At 40.2% G+C, this 17,339-nt stretch overlaps 1 protein-coding gene across 1 annotated transcript in view; it reads left to right on the forward strand.

Annotated features, from left to right (window-relative positions):
* The window catches only part of LOC102077425 (uncharacterized), a 139,170-nt gene that overhangs the window by 16,036 nt on the left and 105,795 nt on the right, over nt 1–17,339 (forward strand). Inside the window, exons 3-5 of the mRNA XM_025912000.1 lie at nt 10,493–10,559; nt 12,204–12,329; nt 14,125–14,250. Coding sequence (XP_025767785.1) covers nt 10,511–10,559; nt 12,204–12,329; nt 14,125–14,250 — 301 coding nt within the window. The 5' untranslated portion in view covers nt 10,493–10,510. The remainder of the gene's footprint in view (nt 1–10,492; nt 10,560–12,203; nt 12,330–14,124; nt 14,251–17,339) is intronic.

Genomic DNA, 17,339 nt, shown 5'->3' on the forward strand with positions numbered 1-17,339 from the left:
TAATAAAAAGTGACGTGAAACATAGAAATGTAAATAGGAAACTTTGTCTTTTAATAAAGTATTTTGCAAATGATACATGTCTATTGACCTTTTTTGTTGTTTTTTTTCAATAAAAAGCAACTGTACGAAAGAGGTGGAAAATCAATACCATAGCTCAACAGTGTTTCAATATCAGAATCTGACATTGTTTCAATGTCAACAGTGTTAGAAAATATAACGTCGAATCAATGTCAGGTTTCAACATTGATTCAACATCAAAACCTGACGTTGTTTCAACGTTAAAAATGGGTGCAAGAGTGATGTTGGGTCAACGTCACACTTCAACGTTGCTTCAATGACGTCGCCTGATATTGACTCAACACTGTTTCAATGTTTCCTTGCTATCTGGGTTGTTCCTGCTCTGGAGAGCAGCTGGGTCCTTTTTATTCCTGTCTCTCTGTAAATACTTATATTTTATATATTTATGTTTAATGTTTTTCTGTTTGTGAATTTTATTATTTCAAATAAATTTTTATAATGACTAATGTCTCAGTTCTACTACACAGCAAATGTTGGCACACGACTTGACACATGTAGAATTTATTTCATATTATACTAATGACAGAATATACTAATACAGTGGGATGCAAAAGTTTGGGCAACCTTGTTAATAGCCATTATTTTCCTGTATAAATCGTTGGTTGTTACAATAAAAAATGTCAGTTAAATATATCATACAGGAGACACACACAGTGATATTTGTGTTAAATGTGATAAATCAAGCAGGTGCATAAATTTAGGCACCACAAAAAAAGAAATGGAATAAATATTTAGTGTATATCAATGTGTGTGTCTCCTATGTGATATATGGGTGCCTTTGTCTGGACGTGCTTCCCATCCAGAGCTCCACAGCAGAGAGGGAAGTTCCAGCGCTCCTGGAATCCCTCTGTGATGGACCGCCAGTCTCCAGGTGAAGGCACAGCCATGAAGTCGTCCACTAGACAGTCCCAGATGGCCGTCGCTACCTGGGGGTGATCTGGCACACCGTGGACACACCGACTCTGAAACTGAACGCGATGGTCCTGAAGGAGTCCCCGGTGGCAAGGAACCTGGACAAAATTGTTCAAAATTAGTATTATGTGTACTGCAGTTACAAAATACATTATTCAAATTCCAAAATACTTTTGTGATGTCAGATTTAAATTACAAAACATAAATCTTACATAAAACATTTTGTAGTTATAAGGATAATTACATAACATATATTAGATATAATATAAAACAGTCAGTTGTGTTTTGTTTTAACTTTACCATATCATAATTTGATTGGTAACAACTTTTACCCCTACAGTGAGCCAATCACTCATAATTCCTAGACATGTCAATCAGGTAGGAATGAAGTAAGACATTAATAGAAATAAAGAGTTGTATGTTGACATGTAGCCCTTTCCTTGCTTAAATCATTGTTAATATTTTTGAAAAATTAACCTGTGATAAGACAGCTTATCAAGATAGAATATGCTAGATAGAACCATATAACTAAAGATGAACCAAACTGTTCACAATTTTATCTAGCTCTCAGTTTAAAGAAAGGCTGCTGACCCCTGTTATAGAGTCTGACAGCTGTGGGGATTATATACAAATATTCAACTATACCAGAATTAAACCAGGTCTAAATAAAAAAGAAAAAAGGAGTATCACTACAAAGATTAACCCACAGTGGTCCTCATACCACAGTTTGATATCAGCAAACACCGAGAGCATACATTGATAGACACCACAGCCATGCTATCGTTGCTAACACTGATAACAGCATAAATCGAATTAAATCAGGACTTGATGAGACCTTTCGAGTATCACTAGAAATATTATAAACAGTCGTCTCCATACCACAGTTTGCTATCAGTAAACACCGACGGCATTCACTGATAGCATAACACAGCCATGTTAGCAGTGTATAAACGATAGTTTAGCATATATTAGCACAGGTATCAATAAAGGACTACCGTATTAAACACTTTTACTAACCTCAGGCAGATGGACAGGCGCTCTGCAGGTGGGATTGAGCGCCTGTAGTTGGTGTCTAGGCGGGCGATTCTGGGACCGACGCGGGACAGCAGGTCCTCAAACTGGGCGAGTGAAAGACGGTGATATCGCTGAAATCGGCCGTCATCCAGGCGCTGCTCCTCGAGCAAGTGGTGAAACTCACCAAACTGCTCACGCCTCTGGAGGACCTGATGGACCCAGGTACGGCGGGGACGTCCTTAACGCCGCTGCTCTGCTCTCCACAGTAAATAGAGAAGGGAGACTCTCTCTTCAAACGCTAGCTCGACAGCTGCCATCTAGCAAAGATACCGTCTGGCACAACTTCCTCCCACATCCCTCCCACATTTCCGGTTCACGCGCGTCAAAATATGCAATTTTGACGCGCGATGGATTTTTCTTCGACACGCGTTGAGGTGCGAATGTGCACGCGTCAAATTAGGGGCGTTTGGGGCGTTTTCGCTCGCGCCTATCGCGTTCGGTGTGAACACACCGTAAGAACAAGATCCGGGCCATCAACACCTACGCCCTGCCCGTGATCAGGTACCCTGCTGGGGTAATAGGCTGGCCAAAGGAGGAGATAGAAGCCACTGACATAAAGACAAGAAAGCTCCTTACCATGCATGGAGGGTTTCACCCCAAGTCCAGCACCCTGAGGCTGTACGCTAAGCGGAAGGAAGGGGGCCGGGGACTGGTGAGTGTCAGCACCACAGTCCAGGATGAGACAAGAAACATCCACGAATACATCACGAAGATGGCCCCAACTGACAGCGTGCTCAGTGAACACCTCAGGCAGCAGAAACCCAAGAAAGAGGAGGGAGACGAGGAACCATCATGGAAGGACAGGCCCCTGCACGGTATGTACCACCGGCAGATAGAGGAGGTGGCTGATATCCAGAAATCCTACCAGTGGCTGGACAAAGCTGGACTGAAAGACAGCACAGAGGCACTAATCATGGCAGCACAAGAACAAGCTCTGAATACAAGATCCATAGAGGCTGGGGTCTATCACACCAGGCAAGACCCCAGGTGCAGGCTGTGTAAAGATGCCCCAGAGACAATCCAGCACATAACAGCAGGGTGCAAGATGCTAGCAGGCAAGGCATACATGGAACGCCATAACCAAGTGGCCGGCATAGTGTACAGGAACATCTGTGCCGAGTATAACCTGGAAGTCCCGAGGTCAAAATGGGAGATGCCCCCAAGGGTGATGGAGAATGACCGAGCTAAGAAGGAACACGAGAAGCTGGAGAAATACCAAGGGCTCAGAGAAGAGCTCGAGAGGATGTGGAGGGTGAAGGTAACGGTGGTCCCCGTGGTAATCGGAGCACTAGGTGCGGTGACTCCCAAGCTAGGCGAGTGGCTCCAGCAGATCCCGGGAACAACATCGGACATCTCTGTCCAGAAGAGCGCAGTCCTGGGAACAGCTAAGATACTGCGCAGGACCCTCAAGCTCCCAGGCCTCTGGTAGAGGACCCGAGCTTGAAGGATAAACCGCCTGCAGGGGCGTGCTGGGTGTTTTTATATATATATAGATAGATATAGATATATACATAGATATATATATACATATATATTATTAGAACCATAGTATAGTGTAGTATAATATATATATATGTATATATATTAGAAAAAAATGTGAAAACCAATTACCTATTTGAAAAGAAATCTGCCCTGCAGCCGATAAAATGTCTTCTAACGTGTCTTTATTTTTTTTTTACAAACATTCACAGTTCAGCACACACCAGACAACTGAATAATCAGCCTACAGACCTCTGATAGTATTCATGATTCTGTAACTGGCCTCTGTATTTCAGAACAGTATGTGTAAATACACGTACTGAACATACCTTTAATGTAATAAAGGCACTCAATAAAGTAATCTTTTGCATGAGTCTAAAGTTATTATAACTCCTATTAAAACTACTACTTTTTGCACCTTCTTCACAAGGACATCCACTGGTTCTTTGGCAGCAGAAGCAGTTAAAAAGCTTCCTGAAAATGGAGTGGAAAAACTGAACAGTGAGTTAACTGTGGCAAATGACAAATTCAGGTTTATCCATGTCTGTGTCAACCTTCAAAATGTAAAGTGAAACTGTTAAATGTGTCTGTTGAATCAAAAAAAAGCAGCAGCTCTTTCACTTCTCACTTCTTGTATGTCTAAGTTTTCTTTTTGACAGTTGAACAACATAACAGCTGTTTCCACCCCCAGTGTCTCAAGACTCTGGATACCTTTATCTATATAGGATCAGAGATTTAGACTCTTTAAGCAGGGAAACAATCCATACTTCCTGTATTGGGGTGCTCAACACCACTTTAGTGTCAGTCTTGAGTTCACTATCCAATAAAGGCAAAAAGAGAAATATTTCAGTGGTTGGAGCTGAAGCTTTGCAGACATGTAGTGTAAGTTGCAGAGAACAGGGATTTGTGGAGAATTTCATGTCAGTTATCAAAGAAAGATGAATTTTTTCTGTAAAGTTTTGTTAATTAAAATAACCTTGTTGAATTTGAGTTGAAATGTCCTTTAATTTCTCTGGAATCTTGCAGCATTTTGTGATGAAAGTTGGCACACATGCAGAGAAGGTAACCGAGAGGAGTATTCAATTGACAATTTCCTGTCAACAATCACAGATGATTTTTAATTAATTTTTTATGTGATGTTATAATTGAATATGCATGTTGAATTTCAGTAGAAAAGTCCTTTAATTTCTCCAGAATTATGCAGTGGATTGAGATGAAAAGCCATATAGTACGGGTGTCAAAGAAGAGGAATCCGTTGAGAAACTCATGTCAACTATAACAGATGATTTTTTAAAATACATTTTTAACATGACATTATCACATTCCTTTAAAGTTGAAACTTGAGAAGACTTGTCCTTTAAATTTTTGGGAGTGTGAAAGCCGTTTCAGATGAAGTTTGGCATAGAGGTACAGTAGGAAGACCAGAGGAAGAATGTGTTGAATGTTTGACGTCAACTATCAAGGATGATTTTTTAGTGAATGTTTGAATATGATGATATATTTTAGTACCTGTATTGAACACTCAAGGCTGTGTGATGAGCCCTTTCCTCTACTCCCTCTTCACCCACGACTGCAGACCTGCTGATGGTTCCAACACCATCATTAAGTTTGCAGATGACACCACGGTGATTGGCCTCATCAGTGACAACGATGAGACCGCCTACAGGGAGGAGGTGGATCGCCTGGCTGAGTGGTGCGACACAAACAACCTGCTGCTTAACACTGAGAAGACTAAGGAGCTCATCATGGACTACAGGAGGAATGCTGACCCACATCCACCCATCCACATTAAGGGGACGGCTGTGGAGCGTGTGAGCAGCTTCAAGTTCCTGGGAGTCCACATCTCCGAGGATCTCACCTGGACGACCAACTGCTCCAAGCTGGTCAAGAAGGCTCACCAGCGCCTCTTCTTCTTGAGGACTCTGAGGAAGAACCACCTGTCCTCAGACATCCTGGTGAACTTCTATCGCTGCACCATCGAGAGCATCCTGACCAACTGTATAACAGTCTGGTACGGGAACTGCTCTGCCTCGGACCAGAAGGCGTTGCAGAGGGTCGTGAAAACTGCCCAGCGCATCGCCCGAGCACCACTTCCTGCCATAAAGGACATCAACAGGAAGCGGTGTCTGAAAAGGGCTGGGAAAATTATCAAAGATCCCCGTCACCCATCACATAGACTCTTCACCCTCCTGCCCTCTGGGAGGCGCTACAGGAGCCTCCGGACTAAGACCACCAGGTACCGGAACAGCTTCTTTCCCACAGCTGTCAGACTCCTGAACTCTGCCTCCTGACATCTGACCCACGTTAAACTCATGGACTGAACATACACACACCCACAACCACCTACACACACACACACACAATGGACAACCATACCCTCAAACACACAATAATAACATGGACTGAACCACCACTCATAACCACTAGCACTTTATATAGCCTCTGTAGAAATTATCCACATATCTCACTTATCGTAACTGCACTACTGTATAGTTCTGTGTAAATAATCATTCTGTACATACGATAATTTTTAATCCTACAACTGTTCATAACTTGCATAGTTCACATTTCTGTATAACTGTATATCTCATATTTCTGTATAGTTTTTTATTTCATATTCTGTATAGTTTTTCATATTTATATCCTGTTCATAGCCTGTACATAGCTTGTACTCACTACAGCCTGTACATACTTATAGTTATAGCATATTCATAACATACTTCATACCGTGTACATTATAACATACCATAATAGACCCATTTCTGTAATATACTTACATATCTATATTATTGCTAATATATATTGTAATATATCTATATCATGGCTAAAGCACTTCTGGATGGATGCAAACTGCATTTCGTTGCCCTGTACCTGTGACATGTGCAATGACAATAAAGCTGAATTCTATTCTATTCTATTCTATTCTATTCTATAATATTCTCAGCACCCAGCAGAGTGTTGTTATCCATGTTACAGGTTACTCCAGCCCTTTTAAACTAACAGACCCTTAGGTAGGGATGGTTCTTGTTGAGAACCGGTTCCCACTGTTTCGATTAATTGGAATTGTTTGCCATTTTTGCAAATGATTCCCCTTCATTTACCCGACAGGAAACATGACGATTAAGTGGCACAAATGCTCAAAAGTTTGGTTATACTTTATGAGAACAGATGACAGCAGGGCAACAGCAGGGCAACTTGGGTTTCTGAGTCAGTTACAGCTGGGTGAGTCCCCTCACACATCGGTTTCATCAAAGCTTTGCACTGTTTGCTGGGTAAGATCGATAGGATCAGAGATTTGGACTCTTTAAACAGACAGCCAATCCCTCCTGTATTGGGGTGCTCAACACCACTCTACTGTCTGTCTTGAGTTCACTAAAGCTCACAAGAGAAATGTTTCAGTGGTTGAAGCTGAAGCTTTGCAGACATGTAGTGTAAGTTTCAGAAAAGAGGAATTTGTGGAGAATTTCAAGTCAACTGTCAAAGAAAGATGTTTTTGTTTTTGTAAAATTTTGTTCATTAAAATAACCTTGTGGAGTCCTTTAATTTCTCTGGAATCTTCCAGCATTTTTTGATTCCAGCATTTGGGACACATATAGAGAAGGTAAAAGAAAGGAGCATTCATTTGACAATTTCATGTCAACAATCAAAGATGATATTTAATTATTTTTTTTACTTATTGTTATAATTGAATGTGAGAGTTATGCAGTGGATTGAGATGAAACTGTGCACACATATAGTGTGGGTGTCAAAGAAGAGGAATCCATTGCGAAATTCATGTCACCTCTCACAAATGATTTTTAAATACATTTTAACATGACGTTATCACATTCCTTGAATGTTGTGAAATTTGAGCAGACTTGTCCTTTAATTTCTTGGGCGTATGAAAGCAGTTTCAGATGAAACTTGGCATAGACGTACAGACCAAAGGAGGAATGTGTTGAAAGTTTGACGTCAACTATCAAGGACGATTTTTAATGAAGTTTTGAATATTAGGGTTAGCGTTTGGTCTAGTCAATTTCACTTCTTTCTGTGCAAAATAACTTCTGTGGTGAAATAAACTAACATGTAACCTCAACATACATAACCTCAGAAAACATTTTAAAACCAGTGAACAACAGAACAATCACTGATGTCTATGAATTTGTTTTAAGATTTGAAATAACCTGTAATTTAAACTTGAATATAAATTGGAATTTTTATCATGTATGTGTTGAACTGGCATGAAAATACATATAAACCTCTCACTTGTTTTAATTTTAATTTTATTTAGTTATTGCATTTATTGTAAATAAATGTAAATAAATAAATAAATAATTGTAATTGTAAATATTACAATGTCAGTGAAACTGCATGATTAGCTAAACAAGAAAATTACACATTTGGTTTCAAAGTATTAGTATCTCTAAACTGAAAGACAACTTCTGTCTTTTCTCTCTCTTTAGTTCCATTCTAACCACTTCCGTTCTTTCTGAGTTCACACATTCTTATCTGAAACTGATCACTAATGATAACTGCTTTCAGTAGTTAGACTAGAGTAGTTTATCTGAAGGTTGCCAGAACGTGGGAGCTCCTATCAAACTCTGCCATACAGGCATACTCATAATCATCAGTAGTGTAGTCCTATTTTAAATAATTAATTATTGACCATGTTAATTCAGTTTCCTCCTTGTGGAAAAAAATAATGATGATGAAGAGAAACAGCTAGTTGCTTTTAGTTTTAGTGAGCTAACTTTAAAACCCAAGAGTTTTAGATTTAAATAATTTAATAATTTTAATAACAACTTCCTCTGACATAGGTGTGATGATTTGCCCTGTTATTTTTGACTGAAGCTCTACAGTTACAGAAATAAACAAATCAAACAAAAAATGAAACAAAGCAAAAAACAAAGAAACAAAAATGCAGAGTTCTTTCCCTAAGATGAGTGTACCAATGGCATTCGTCAAAGTATTCACACACTGCTGCAGGCACAGCATGCCCATAAAAAGTTTTTGGTTCACTGAGGCTCTGCTTTCACAGTATTAAACAAACTGATAATGAACAGTCTTCTTTGGTCAACAAACACAAAATGAAACCAATCACAAAAAGAAAGAAACAACTTTTCACTATTTTACTCATTTCAAAGAATAATAAGATGATTATAACAATGTCTTTCATCAAAGTATTCACACACTGTTCTCTGAGGTTGAGATTCACATTTAGGATCAGTAGTCTGCACAGGCAGACAATCTGAGCAGGCCTATGATTCAGATGAACACTTAGATGAGCAATAAAATGTTTCACTCACTGAAAATGCTTTGAGCAGATTAAGACAGTTTTCTTAAATGTTTATATCTGGATTATTGAGAATGTAGTATTTAAAACATACTTTTGAATAATAGTGTCATTTTTCAGAACTTGTACTGGTTTGAATGAGCATTGGCAAAAACAACCACTCAAGCCACCAGTTAGCCCAGTGGTTCCCAAAGTGTGGGGCCCGCCCCCTGGGGGGGCGCAGAGCTATTGCAGGGGGGGCACGGCATGAAAAGGGAAAAAAAACAAAAACAACGCTTGGACAATGCTAGCACGGGGCGCCCACACAAACGCAAAGCAGGAGATGAAGCATTGCTGAATATGTTTCCAAACCAACTTCATTCTAAGCCAAAGACTAGAAAATATGGTGAAGCATATCTTCCCTTTGGTTTCACCTGCACAAGTGCTGAGGTAGGTCTCCCTGCAGAATTAGTTTTCCCTGCATCGGGAGCAGCGCTGGGCTGTTCAAATCACGGACAAACAGTATCCCACAGTTGTTTATGTTTTTGAACCCATTTTGTAGAGGGGTTTTTTTGAAAAATGTATTGACAGCAATGTTGAACATTATTACACAGGAAAAAAACAACTACATGTAAAATAATTACACCGTGATGCCTCTGCCTTTCTAAATGCAGGGACAGTAATGGCCTGTATATGTAAGCGTGTAAAACCTGCAGAGTCAGATTAACAGTATTTTGTCTCTATCTGCCATTCTGCAATTCATCTCATGTAAACAATAACGTGGCGCACAGTGTGACGTGAAAAAGGCACATACCTTTGACATTGTGTGACAAACTCTGTATTCCTTGTCCACACGTAAACGCATAAAAAAAAGGAGTTTTAAAAATCTCCGTTCTCGATGATTCGATATGCCGTTTACATGTGCCCGAAACAGCTGCGCGTTCAAAAATACCCGTGTAGGTGCGGACGGAGCGTAAAAGAGTTGGTAGTTTATTTTCTTACTACCTGTAATTTATTGCAGATTATTTGTATTTGCTTAATTGTTTAATAAATGTTTGAGGTGTGAAATAAACCGCAATGGAGCAAAATATGGGTGTGCGTGGTTGAAGGATGTGTTTGTGCGTGTTTGTGCGTGCGCGCGTACACGCGTGGGGGTGGGGGGGCGCGAACATTTTTCTTGTTAAACAAGGGGGGCCCAGCAAAAAAAGTTTGGGAACCACTGAGTTAGCCTAAATACCACAATCCCTAAAGTCAGAGTGTACATTTTATAATGTTTTATAAGTGTTTCTTTTTTTCTTCATGGATGTGTGTATCATATACTTTGTATCAGCACCAAAATATGGACTTAAGATGGAATATAAATGGGGCTGCTGTTGAATTGCATTAAACTACATGAATGTTGTAGACACTGAGTGATGGGCAGGATATGGTTAGTTTGTTACCGATCTAAAAATAGTCCAGTGACAGTGTGAGCAATAATGAACCAAAGTCTGTGGAAGATCTGTGAGGTTCCTTTTATTTCTGCAAAGTCATGAACATGCTAGTTGTACTTCCTTTTTCACATTTCCTCACACAGAGTGAGAACAGCATTTCAAAAGAGGCTGATCAGTAGCAGGAGCCATTTCTGACTGTTAACTGCTGGACAAATGTGCATCATTTAATAAAATACTCTGATGGCTGCCGACTGTGTCAACACACACTGAACAGTGAGGAGACATGGAAGCTGTGCTGGGATTGATGGTGATCCTACTGGGAGTGTCTCACGGTGAGATATTCTTTGTACATGTGACACTTATCATTTAATACTTTTTTAACCTGTACAAAATATCTGACCTCGTCCTCAGAGATGTTAAAGCAGGACAAATACTTACACAAAGTTACAATATGTATACTTTGATTCATTTTATTAAATTAATGTAAGAATCTGTTGGCTCCATCTGCAGTACATGACCATTTGAGCAGAGCTTTAGTTCCTTTTTTTGTCTGTTCTTTCTCTCTTTTTTCTTTTTCTTTTCTTAAAAAAAAAATGACTGTGAGAGAAAGCAGCAAGCCAGGCTGAGCACACTCACACACTCCGAGCAGACAGGCTGGCAGAGCAGCACGGAGCGAGTCACTCGCTGGAGATTCTTCACACTGTCTTTTTTTTTGGGGGGGGGGGGGGGAGGGGAATTGTACTTACATGCGGACAACCGTGGAGCCCCCCCCAGGATCTAATGATGTGGACAGAGGTCAGAAAGCTCGTGCTATTACATCTGTTAGTCCTGGAGCTCCATTGCGCTAAAGGTAGGGGACTTGTTTCGAGGTATAGAGGGGTGAATTTGCATCGCAGCGCGGACACTGGCAACACTTTCTCAGGGGTTCTGCGTTGCCTGTTTGAAAAAAAATAAATAAAAAAAAATCCCCAAACAAACGAGTTGTCTGTCAGTGCGATCGACGTCTTCTTCTTCTTTTTTTTTTTTTTTGCCTGTCCCGTTTGGCTCTTTTGCCATCAGAATTATTGTCTAAAGGCAAAGAAAGATGCCCAATGGATTTACTTTACCAAATTGACCATCCCAGCCTTGCCGTTATGGTCCATTTGATTCACCTTTTATTGTTTATTTTATTTTCATTTGCTGAATACGGGACAGACTTTACTGGGAGAAAGAAAAGGGGAGAAAGAAAGAGGGAAAGAAAAACAGCTGAGAAGAGGGACGGGGAAAAAAGGGCAAAAAACAAAAACCAACAGAGCAAGCAGACAAAAAAAAATACATATATCGATCACCTGGATCACCTGTTGAAAAAGATCGACGTCTTCTTAAGTGCCGAGCTAATGTGCTGTGTGCATCGTGCGTACATTTGGACTGCAATGAGCGGCGGTAGGTGACAATGAATGAAATAAAGGGCAGCACATGCTCTCTAGCTGATGCTGGATGATGGAAAAAGGCTGTCAGTGGTGATGTGATCGCTGAGTGGAGATTGTAATGGTGTGCATTGAATGCATTTTTTGTAATTGGAGCTAACATTTTGAACAGAAAATAGCCTGAAATTGGTCTGAATGTTTAAGTGCCAGCAGGAACTTCGGCAGCAACCTGAGTTAACCAAAGGTGGCATAGTGGTACATAAACAACAGCATGCCCATTACAGTCTTGGTGGAAAAAGGGATAGTTGGCATGTGAGCAACACTTGAATTAATACTTGATTACAGCAGCAACATTATTGATTGGGGCAACTTTACCAATTTCCCACTTTCATTAGTCACAAATGAAAGTTTGTCAGTTAACCTCTCAAACTTGTTTGTAATTTGTTGTATTTTTGTTTCTCTGATTCACTCCTGTGACGTTCACAATGTGATCTCTAAATGAGAAATGAAAGTGACGGACAGTTTGTCTTTCTTTCTTTCTTTTAAAAAAATATTCCCCTCAAAACACAGGAACTCACACGCAGTCAGAGTGTGAGACCGGGCAGTTTCAATGCAAGAGCGGAGCGTGCATCCCGATCATGTGGAGATGTGATGGAGATGATGACTGCCCCGACAGCAGCGATGAGGAGAATTGTCGTAAGTAGCCTGTACAGAGTCTTTTGTGTTGGCTGATTGAACATAATGATGCCTTTGCTCGCTGCTTCCTGGAGTTTGAACCTGCCGTGACGGATAGCTGCGTTCCTGCTTCCATAGGAGCAGGCGCCTTTGGATGAACTCTGGATTTTCAGCGGCAGGCATCAGTGTCTAAATACTGCAATCTGGAGTTTTAATCCAGGGCAAGACATGCACATGAATGGATAATGGTGGATGCTGTAGATAACCAATTAAATTCCAAATATAACTTTGGAATGAATGAAGTTATACTAAGAGTTGGCTCCTAATCATTTTGCTTGGGGCCCCTCTGGAATCTCTCATTCAGTTGTTCTACACAATGGAGCGCAGAAACTGTTGATCCTGGATCAAAGTCACATGGCCACAGGAATTTTTTTACTAAGCAAACCTCTGACATAAGCAGATTTTTTTTTTTTCAAAAGATGATTTTTTTTGTTTTTTGAATCTTTCTCTGGCTGTTTGGAGATAATGTCAGTCTGGTTATCAGTTCTCAGCATTTTACAGTCTCATAATTCGGAAGGGAACCATAGCATTTCAGGGTTATGTTACATGACATCTAAATGCTGAGTAATGCCGGCTCTTCTGAAGTACTCGGGCTTTTTGATGGGGCTAACCACTAATTTTCTGCTTTTCTGGCCTTTGGTTATTGTATTAGTGTTATGTTAGGGAAGGGGAATGGGGGCTGGTAGTTTATGCCTCTGAACTGGATCCTATCAGGAAATTGCACTGACAACCAACTTTACTAATCATCGTTTATGAATTTGTCATGGTACTAATTGCTCGAATGGTTCCATTAGCAGCCAATTGATTCTTCACTGATGGCAGGGACCAGCACACCGAGCGCATGATTCCATCCTCTGGCACGCCGGTTGCTGCTGACTGTCTCGAGAGTTTTGTGCAGGAATGCCGTGACATTTACAGGCGCGTGTTGCTGACTGCGGAGACTGATTGGGATTGTTGGACATTTAGTGGCCAATACTCGACGGTAGCTGAATTGGATTTTAATGAGCTCCACTTCAGTCTAACAGGTTGGGTTTACTTTTTAATTCAGTACGGGGTTGTTGTTTACTTTTGTTTTGTTTTTGTTTTTTTTTTAAAAGCATTAGAATGGTACTTAAGCCACAAGGTGACAGAATGACCTTTCAACTGAGCTGCTCTGTCTGCACCAGAAATGTGCTCCTGTAAGCCTCAGATGTGGGTTTGATTTCCTCCTGGGCTCTCTGTCACTCTCTTGATCTGTTCTCCTGCTCAGACTCTAAGCCCCTCTCACTGTGCCTTATATACTCTTCATCCCTTGCTTGTGCTCTCCCTTCCTAACAGCTTTATGCTCTATTCTTTGAGAGCTTCAGCCCTCAACTTGAGCTGGAAGTGATTTGATTTTATTTTTTTAATAAAAAGCCACTCCTCTCACTTCCTTAGCGTTCAAGCACCCATGGCATAGTGGTACATAAACAACAGCATGCCCATTACAGTCATGGTGGAAAAAGGGATAGTTGGCATTTGAGCAACACTTGAATTAATACTTGATTACAGCAGCAACATTATTGATTGGGGCAACTTTACCAATTTCCCACTTTCATTAGTCACAAATGAAAGTTTGTCAGTTAACCTCCCAAACTTGTTTGTAATTTGTTGTATTTTTGTTTCTCTGATTCACTCCTGTGACGTTCACAATGTGATCTCTAAATGAGAAATGAAAGTGACAGACAGTTTGTCTTTCTTTCTTTCTTTTAAAAAAAATATTCCCCTCAAAACACAGGAACTCACACACAGTCAGAGTGTGAGACCGGGCAGTTTCAATGCAAGAGCGGAGCGTGCATCCGGATCCTGTGGAGATGTGATGGAGATGATGACTGCCCCGACAGCAGCGATGAGGAGAATTGTCGTAAGTAGCCTGTACAGAGTCTTTTGTGTTGGCTGATTAAACGTAATGATGCCTTTGCTCGCTGCTTCCTGGAGTTTGAACCTGCCGTGACGGATAGCTGCGTTCCTGCTTCCATAGGAGCAGGCGCCTTTGGATGAACTCTGGATTTTCAGCGGCAGGCATCAGTGTCTAAATACTGCAATCTGGAGTTTTAATCCAGGGCAAGACATGAGTAGTAATATAGCTATAGCTTTTTTTTGCTCCCCCACCCCCCACCCCCACCCGCATCCCCCTCCGCATCCCCCTCCGCGTCCATGTGTGCGCGCGAACGGACTTTGCGCGTGAACGGACTTGTGAGTTCAGAGGTCATATGAGTTTACATGTGTTTAATAGCGTTTTATTTAATGAAACCATTATGTGTTTTAATTAAACTCTTTTTTAAAGGATTGTATAGGTCTCAGAGCTCTGTTATTTAGACATAGATGATTTAATTTAACTAGTTTAGGGGTATTTTTCTTTAGGGCTCTGAAACACACAGAGGCTAATAGTTTCAAACAGAAAGTTTTCCACCTTCTAAAAAACACATATTCACACACAGCATTTAATTTAACTGTTTTAGGAGCATTTCAAACAGAATACCACAAACAGCAGGCATTCCTTTAGAAATAAACAGGGATTCTTAATTCTGCAACAGCTAGACAGGGGGGGGGTTACAGTTAGACCCCCTACAGTCAGCAGAAGAGGTCATCCTTATCAAGAGCATCTCAATTGTACTGCCATAGTTTTCAATACAAACAGTCTCCTTTATCTTATGGCAGGTCCATCGGAGCCACCATAGCTTTTTCACCTTTTATCATGCCATTACACTTTCTACTGACCATCCTCCAAACAGGCTTCACCTTTTGTTTACACCTTTATCTCTGCATCTCAGAGGCCAGCTGAAACCAAGCCCCACACCTATATAAAAAAACGCCCTAATCAAACACCCTGTATTTTTCCTCACTACTTCACATCGGTCCTTGAGAGCATAACACTTTCGTTCATCAGCACGAGCATTTTACTTTTAATTTAACTAGTTTAGGGGTATTTTGCTTTTTTCTTTAGGGCTCTGAAACACACAGAGGCTATTAGTTTTCAAACAGTGTCACAAATAACATGTATTCCTTTAGAAATAAACTGTGATACTTCTAAAAACAAACAAACACATATTCTTTCCTCATGACTAGCCAATTCGCCATTTTATTTAAATATCTGAATTTTCGGAATGATGATCCAAGCGGGACACAGAGGCTGCTAGTTTAATGCACCAGAATGCAAATATAAATAAAAGCATGACTATCCTGAGAGCCTAGCTGCAGCGACACCTTTCTTTCAGACGGATGCCTGGATGTGCGTTGGAGCCGACTGTGCTATCCGCACACAGCGTTTCTGACCTACGGGCGCTGCTTATACAACAGAGAAAAGCAACAATACAGCGTGTTTCTCTGCTCCAAGACATCGGTGGGCCTTTCACACGGTAAGCATGTCTGTTATACCCAGCACATAAATGTCTGTATGTCTGTATGTCAGTGCTGATTATACAAACCCTGTTTAAAATGTGACACATATGTTGTCCGAAAACAAATCCTCTAAATTTGCAAAGTTCCTGATTTAAAAATATATTTTCGAATTTTTAGTTGCATGTCAAACACACGATAGACTCTTGAGCGTATTTATTTATATAGCTACATTCACAACGGTACAACCATGCTAAATAAAAGATACCCAAGCACCAAAGCACTCTAATGCAAGCCTCTAAACTACATGTTGATAAGTGCATGAAGTTAACCTCTACAGCTGAAAACAGTATGTATCCGCACTCTGAGGGTCTGCTGAATTGTTTTTAATATTGCGCTTTTTCACGAACTGCAGATGATGAATTCCTCTTTATTGGACATAGTGTCCTTAAGCTATTGTTGCTCATACTTACAGAGTTCCCTAGCTACTTCTTTACTATGTCAGTAAACTTTTCGAAAAGGAAGGTGTTGTAGATTTAAAGAAACATCCTAATTGAAGCAAAGGCAAAAAATTGGAATGAATTTTATGTGACTGTTCATATTAAAGCCATCAACAAGTGAAAATCCAAAACCGACTCCAATGCTTTGTATTAATGATCTCCCCCTCTCTCTCTCTCTCTCTCTCTCTCTCTGTGTGTGTGTGTGCGTGAGTGTGAGTGTGTGTGCCCTCACAGAAGGAAGGTCACAGCAGGAGCTTTTTCAAACGCGTTTCCAATCATCTTTACAAGAAGTGTAGCTCATACAATGGTATTATTGTATTATTTGCGATACTTTATAAATATGAAACTCTAAAGATTTGGAGTTCATGCAAATTGTGAAACAAGAATCTAAATATTTGTGTCACAATGATTTCTATAAAAGCATGTTGTTTATGGGGATAATGTAACAAATCTTTTGTGGCCCTATTAATGATCAATGGTAATTGAAGAGGAAGCTGAACCCCGGCTCTGGACATTTTCATGACAAGTGACAGTGCAGACATCTACTAATGAGAGAACATGTTTTATCATCATAAACACGGTGATATGAAGCATCGTTAAAGTGTCACTTCAGTAATGTTTTTAATAGATGACTTTAAAACACTAAACTCTAATTTCTGTGGTTTATTTTAAGCTTACAGAATATAACGTGGTAAGACGATGAGTTTTACTTCTCACTGTCCGTGTTATGTGTATCTATTTATCATGTATGCTACTTTGCTCTGTGGACTGTAAAATGTTTCATTGTGTTCATGAAATAAACCAGACTTTCACCGTCTGAATCTTTTACTGTTTTTTCTGCTTTTGTTCACTACAAGTTTGACAAACCCACAGACATCCAGAGTTAACTTGCTAACAATGTGGAGCAGTCTCAGTGTATTTAGCTGCTTTTTCCCTAAACACAACCAACTGAGAGAAACGCTTGCAGGCCTCACTTTGGTCATTTTGAACGTTGAAGGAGATTTGTTCCATAGACACCTTATACTAGTGTTCTATTTAAATTCAGATTCCTTTTATAGTTTGCAGTTTCTTTACTAACACATTTGTAGATAAGTTTATTGCTGAACCACACAGC

The sequence above is a fragment of the Oreochromis niloticus genome, linkage group LG2 (genome assembly GCF_001858045.2).
Source record: "Oreochromis niloticus isolate F11D_XX linkage group LG2, O_niloticus_UMD_NMBU, whole genome shotgun sequence".
Taxonomy (NCBI): domain Eukaryota; kingdom Metazoa; phylum Chordata; class Actinopteri; order Cichliformes; family Cichlidae; genus Oreochromis; species Oreochromis niloticus.